Below are 6,650 nucleotides of genomic sequence, written 5' to 3'. Positions count from 1 at the left end.
CGCTGGGGTTTGAGGCGGAGGTCGCCGGCCCGCGCTCCCCGGCCGTGCCCTGCGGGTCGAGCGGCTGTCGCGGCCCGGTTCGGTGCCCCGCGATAGCAGGGTCCCCCTGCGCCTTCCAGAGCGCCCTCCCCGCTTCTGCGGAAGGGGCGCCCAGGGTGGTGGGGAGCGTGATGCAGGCGCGTCCCTTCTCTTTCTCCTCTGCAGCTCTGCTTTCCGGGGACACTGCGCCGCTCCGGGAGAGGAACCGCCAGCGGGAGGTGGCGGGGCGGGGAGCTGGACAGAGAGCCATGGCGCAGGTGAGTGCCGGTCCTCTGCCTCCTACTCACTGAGGTTTCTTTTCCGTGAAGTTCCTGGTTGGGAGATCTGTCCTGGGTGCTGCTGACCGCTGCCCAGCGCCTCCCGCCTGCTTCCTCTGCACCCCGGCCAGTGTTCAGTCTTGGTTGATGAGGGGCTCCGACCCCTCTCCCCTGTGCCTTTTTGTCAGAGGTGGTCTCCAGGAGTGGAAGTGTGCTCCTTGGGGAAACAGGTGGCCCCTTGTGCTGTGCCTGGTTTGTTTGTGCCCATTCAATGCCAGTCCCCCAAATGCCATTTCTTTTTTCTTTCTTTGATTTTTCTGGAGGCGTGACCTCAGGCGATTTACCACTGAGCAATATCCTCAGCCCCCCCTCTTTTTTTTTTTTTTTTTTTTAGTTTTGAGACAGGGTTTCACCCAGGACCTGGTTAAATTGGGGCTGGCCTCGAACTTGGCACACCTCCTGCCTCAGCCTCCCAAGTCACTGGAATTACAGGCCTGCGCCACCATGTCCACCTGGCTAAGCCCCATTCCTTCCTCTCAAGGGGCTCACAGCCTGTTGACAGGAAGTCAGGGAGGCAAGCGAGGGTCTAGACACCAGGTTCTAACCCCCACTTTCGGGTTTTTCTCTTGGCCCCTATGACCTCCTGTTTCTGCCCAAGTTCCCACAGCCCCTCCCCAATGCAGCAGCTGGTAGCCCTGTTCAAACATAGCTCTTGTCATTCTTTGCTTGAAATCCTCCAATGGTTTCCCTGAAGAAGGGCCAAAATCCCTACTATGACTGACAGGCCCCCAACTGGCTTCTTGTTATCTCTGATACCTGCTGCTTCACCTCACCACCACTCTTTCTGAAAAATCACCTTCTTGTTTTCCTGATCATACCTTCTACCATCTAAGAGCCTCCCACCACAATTCTTCAAATTCCTCTTCCTTGCTTTATTTATTTATTTTAAAATTCAGCACTTTCAACACACTATTTTACTTAATATCTTATTTTCTCCTACCTCATTGCCATACTTCATAAGTAGAGATTCAGAGCAGTTTTGCCCTAGTGCCTGATACAGAAAATATTTGTTAGATAGATGTGTAAATATATTCAGTTCTCTTGTGACCAATGTTTTGCTATTTAGTATAGTGTTTAGAGGCTGACCTTGAACTTGCAATCCTCCTGTTTCAGCCTCCCAAGTTGCTGGGATTACAGGCTTGTGCCACCTTACCTGGCTAGAATAATTATTCTTACACTTGATAATTGTGTCATCTCTTATTATTTTATTGGGAACATTCCCAGAAGTTTTCCTTTCTCTATGGACTAAGGTTTCCCAAACTTAGGTGAAAACATGGTACTTTTAAAATTTTATGTGGAGACAACAGCAGTAGAATGTCAAAAACTAGAATTGATGCTCCAAAAAAGTAACCACCCAGAAAAATAATCACCAAATATTTGTTTCTACATGCTTTTAAGATTTAACTGCATTTAATTGAGCAAAACAACAACACTTTTTGATACTTTTTTCCTATAACATTTTTAATTCACTTTTCTCTGTAAAATTTCAACAGAAAGCATTTTTTTTTCTGTAAGGATAGAGTTGCTGTTTGGGGGGCTAAATTCATGTTTTCACATGTGTACTAAGGAAGAGTTAAATAACTGAATTTGAGGCTGCACCAGGTTCAGCTAACGTGTCCTGGGTGGTGTGGTGTGGAACGTGAACCCCGTTTGGATGGAGGTCTGCCTGTGTATGCTGCAGCACAGGAATAGAACAGGACTTGGACCTTTCAGCGGGTGTTCATACCTGGAATTAAGCAGGTTAATCTAGCTATCAGAGAAAGTTTGTCTTCCTCAGTGAGAGGACGTGCTGTTTTCTAGTGCATCTTATTTCCTGGTCAGGAGAGGATGAGTGTGTTCACTATTTCTGTTGCTGTCAGAGTTGAGGTTTTTTTGTTGTTGTTGTACCAGGGATTGAACCCAGGGCCATTTAATCACTGAGCCACCACATCTCCAGCCCTTTTTATTTTTATATTTTGAGACAGGGTCTCATTAAGTTGCTAGGGCCTTGCTAAATTGCTGAGGCTGGCTTTGAACTCACGATCCTCCTGCCTCAGCCTCCCAAGTTGCTGGGACTACAGGTGTGCGCTACAGCGCCCCGCAGGAGTTAAGCATTTTAATGGAGGCAGAGAAGCATGGCGCTTAAAGCATGGATTATGGAGCCAGGCTGCCTGGGTCGAGCATCAGGGCTGACATTCAATCACTGGGTCCCATTTTCTTCCTCTGTCCGTGAGGAAGATGAAAGGCTGCTTCCTCGGTTTTCGTAAGGGCTGCCTCTGTTGCCTCATTAGTGCCGAGCACATTGGACGAACTTGCTGTGTCAGCTGGCAGCAGCCTCATGACGTCATGGCAGTTTTAGAAGTTTGCAGGTAAGCCTTGTAGGTGGCATGCTTTTTAAAAATGTACCCAATGTACAAAGAATGTTGGGAACTATGGCCTCTGGCTAAATCTGGCCCGTCACCTCTTTTTATATGGCTCATGAGCTGCAAATAGTTTTTACATATTTCAATTATTGAAAGAAATGAAAGGGAGAACAGTATTTGAGGACATGTGGAGTCACATGCAGTTGGATTTGGTGTCCCTGAGCAAGGTGTCCTGGAGCAGGGCATGCCTGTCCACATCCTGCTGCCTGGGCACCTGTGCTGCCGAGGTGGAGCCGAGTGGTCGTGGCAGAGGCCCAGTGGCTCAGAAAGCCTAATTTTGTTTTCTCCGGGTCTTTGCAGAGAAACTCTGCGGGCCTCTGATGTCCAGCATGGGTGATGGCGTCAGACTGCCGAGCTGCATCCCAGCTCTGCAGCCAACGGACACGGATCCAGGGCGAGTTTCAGCTCCTTATTTTCTCTTGTGTGAGGAAAGCAGTTGTGGGGTAAAATAAGCTAATATATGAGGGTGCAGAATTGTTTCTGGAATGTTATGAGGGTCCTCAGCTGCTATTGATAGCCACAGGCATTTGCTAACAAAAGTCCTTGACTGAGAAAATGTCTTAGAAGGATGTTCACGTGATTAATGTTGGGTCCCTCAGAACACAGGTTAGAGAGATGGAGAAGGGGACTTTTTCTTTTCTTCTTCTTTCTTCTTTTTTTTTTTTGGTTTTGTTCCAGGAATTGAACCCAGGGGGCGCTTAACCACTGAGCTACATCCCCAGCCCTTTTTTATTTTTTATTTTGAGATAGGGCCCCCCTAAGTTGCTGAGGCTGGCCTCAAACTTGGGATCCTCCTGCCTCAGCCTCCCAAGGTGCTGGGCTTATAGGAGTGTACCACTTTCCCTGGCAGGAGACATTTCTTGTTAAGAAACATATCAAAACCAAAAAGATTGTTCCCAGTTTAAGAAAGTACTTGAACTTGTTTACTTCTCTTTAGGAGTCACTAGACTCTGGGTTTCTTGTCAGTGTCAAGGTAGTTAAAAATGATAGAAGAGTGGGCATCATTTTACTTTGGTATCAACAAATTTATAAAAATGTAAAGATTTTTTAAAGATATCATAAAAATAACTTGCTCTATATACAGAGGTGTACTTGAAGAATATTTTCTTATTTGAAGATATGAAGACAGTCTGTGTGAGACAGAGCAGGCAGGAGTGTGCAGCTGGAGTCTTGGGCTGGATCGTGCGAGCCCGTCTCCCTGCCCAGGCGCAGCACTGTTTGAGCACCTAATTGTGTCTGTCCTGGAACACAGCTCCAGTGCCACATGTGCACTGGGACGTCTGGGATGCTGAGGTGCGTCAGCATGCCTGTGGGTTCCCACTGCCTGAGTGGCGGCATGTGACATCTGCTGGTGCAAAGTGCAGGTCGTGATAGAGGACACGGTCAACAGGAAACCAGCTGTGCTTCTTCCCATCCAGATAAACCTCTTGCCAGGCGCAGTGTACCTGTCTGTAATCCCTGCAGCTTGGGAGGCTGAGGCAGGAGGATCTCGAGTTCCAAGCCAACCTCCTCAAGGGCGAGGCACTAAGCAACTCAGTGAGACTCTGTCTCTAAATAAAATACAAAATAGGGTTGGGATTGGGGCTCAGTGGTGAAGTACCCCTGACTTCAATCCCTGGTACCTGTTCCCCCCGAAAAAAGTATGCATCCTCCCAAAAATCAGTTGGTGTGCTTTTGTGCCCAGATGCTGCAGCCGGCATGGTTGTTGCTGAGGGCCGAGCAGCATGTGTGTAGCTGCGATGGCTCAGTGTTAGTGCATCCTTGGCCCTTTCTAGGTGTTGCCGGGCAGTCTGTCCTGGGTAGGACCCTGGGAGATTTCCCCACAGGGTCCTCACGACTCACCTCTGCACTCTTCAGTAAAGTGCCCCCAGAGCTTGGTGGCAGGCTCTGAAATCGTGGTGGGGTCTTGTTCATCAGATGTCAAGCCTCTAAGGACTTTGGTTCCTGGTAGCACAGTGCGACCTTTAGGTTCAGGTGTTCAGTGTTGGGATCCCAGTGTGCGTAGGTGTGGTCTGAGCTTGGCAAGTGTGCACAGTGAGGGACCCCAAATCGGGGGGTTTCTCAGGTCCCAGAGGGAAGAGGGTAGTGCCAACAGGGAGTGGGGTAGACAGCACCCAGCACGCATGCTCAGCCAGCAGGGGGGAGAGGCAGGCAGGGCCTGTGGGCGCCGCCCCCACTGGTTACACCAGGTGGGTTTCCCAGCCCCGGTGGTTTGGCTCATCTGAGGGGAGGGAAAGCTGGATGGGGACTGGGGTGGCCTGCTGGAGACAGGTCAGACGGCTTGAGGGTGGGGCCTTACTGACCTAGAGCACCGCGGGAGCAGTGGGGACTGCCCTGGCGAATGCAGGTGGCAGGCTTGGGACAGCACGGTGTGACAGGCAGCAGCAGGCGGAGAGCCGAGCTCACCGGCACTCGCCGGGCCTCGCTGCCTGGCCTCTGCCTGGCCTCGCATGTCCTGCACACTGAGGGGCTGGTGGGGCTGGGCAGAGGCAGCCTGGGACGTCTGTGCAGGTGAGGCACGCAGCCTGCCCTGCGGGTCACACGGACACTCGGATGCTCGCCAGACTCCAGGGGTCGGAGTTTGAGCGCACACGTTAGAATCTGGCGGCGTGTGTGCAGCTGCAGGCGAATCCAGGAGGGTGTGGGTCAGAGCAGGCTTTACCTGTATTTATTTATTTTGCGGTGCTGGGGACCGAACCCAGGCCTCACACCTGCTAGGTGAGTGCTCTACCACTGAGCCACACCCACTCCCAGAGGTTTTCATCCTTACATGCTCATTTTTATTTTAGAAAAAAATAGTGTTAAATTTTGTCTGAACGAACATCTAGTAACAAAGTAAAGTAGAAATCCTTAGAGCTCAGTTTGGGCCGTAGCCATGCTGATCTCCTGAGGTCTGTCTCCAGGTTTCTCTCCCTATTCTTTTTTTTTCTTGTCAGTCGACTCTATCTTTCCCCATGCTTGTGCTACCCCAGGCCACTTGCATGTCCCCAGTGTGAGAAATGCCCTCCTATCTGTTGTATATGGAACAAGTTAGCCCTATTATGTACTGTTTGGAACTGATGGCAAATATGGGGGCGCCTCCTGCCACCCCACAAAGCTGCAGACTCCAAGGCAGGGGCGTCTCCATGTTTCTTCTTGTCTCTGGAGGCTGAGGTGGGAAGCCGGCTGTCCAGGCCAGGATGTGGCTCTGCGAGGGAGCACGTGCTTACGTGTGCTCCAGGCTTCCCACCCCTGCACCAGGAGAGAAAGCAAGCAAGGAGGCCGCTGTCCAACAACCTCCAGGCCTTCAGATCACCAAGCATCGGTCTTTTATTAAAAAAAAAAAAAAAAAAAAAGGCCCCACACTACTGTGTACGTGGAGGACAGACTTCAGTCCTTCCTTGAAGCATCCAGTCTTTCTAGGTGATTAGAAGACGCACACAAAGTGTGTTGAAAGGAGAGGCAGCTGGGCTGGGGCTACGCTCAGTGCTGGGGCCTTCCTGGCCTGTGTGAGGCACTGGGCTCCATCTCAGCACCGCGCATAAATAAACTACAGCAAGGACAGGCCGTCCGGCCTGGACACACCAGAGCCCGGGACACAGTTCATCTGGGAACCGCCCGGTGAGCACGACTGGGGTTGTCTTTCAGGGCCTGGTGACCTTTGGGGACGTGGCTGTAGCTTTTTCCCCAGAGGAGTGGGAGTGGCTGAGCCCCACGCAGAGGAGCCTGTACAGGAGGGTGATGCTGGAGACCTACCGGAGCCTGGCGTCGCTGGGTAAGGGGCTGCCCGCCTGCCTCCCGCCCCCTCCCGCCCGCTCCCTTCCCCCCCTGCCCACCCCCCTCCTGCCCCCCTCCTGCACACTCCCTTCCGCCCCCCCCCCCCCACCGCCTGCCCCCTCCCGGCCCCCCTCCC

General features: G+C 51.8%; 1 protein-coding gene across 2 annotated transcripts in view; it reads left to right on the top strand.

The window, feature by feature from the left end:
- The first annotated feature begins 155 nt into the window (after window positions 1-155).
- Zfp28 (ZFP28 zinc finger protein) overlaps window positions 156-6,650 on the top strand; it is a 39,749-nt gene continuing 33,254 nt past the window's right edge. For both annotated transcript variants that reach the window (XM_048791509.1, XM_048791508.1), the window contains exons 1-2: window positions 156-296; window positions 6,386-6,512. In XM_048791509.1, the coding sequence (XP_048647466.1) occupies window positions 171-296; window positions 6,386-6,512 (253 nt within the window). In that variant the 5' untranslated portion in view covers window positions 156-170. The remainder of the gene's footprint in view (window positions 297-6,385; window positions 6,513-6,650) is intronic.

Source organism: Marmota marmota, unplaced genomic scaffold (genome assembly GCF_001458135.2).
Source record: "Marmota marmota marmota unplaced genomic scaffold, marMar, whole genome shotgun sequence".
NCBI lineage: Eukaryota > Metazoa > Chordata > Mammalia > Rodentia > Sciuridae > Marmota > Marmota marmota.
The sequence above is the reverse complement of the archived record's forward strand: the minus strand, read 5'-3'. Positions and strand labels throughout refer to the sequence as shown.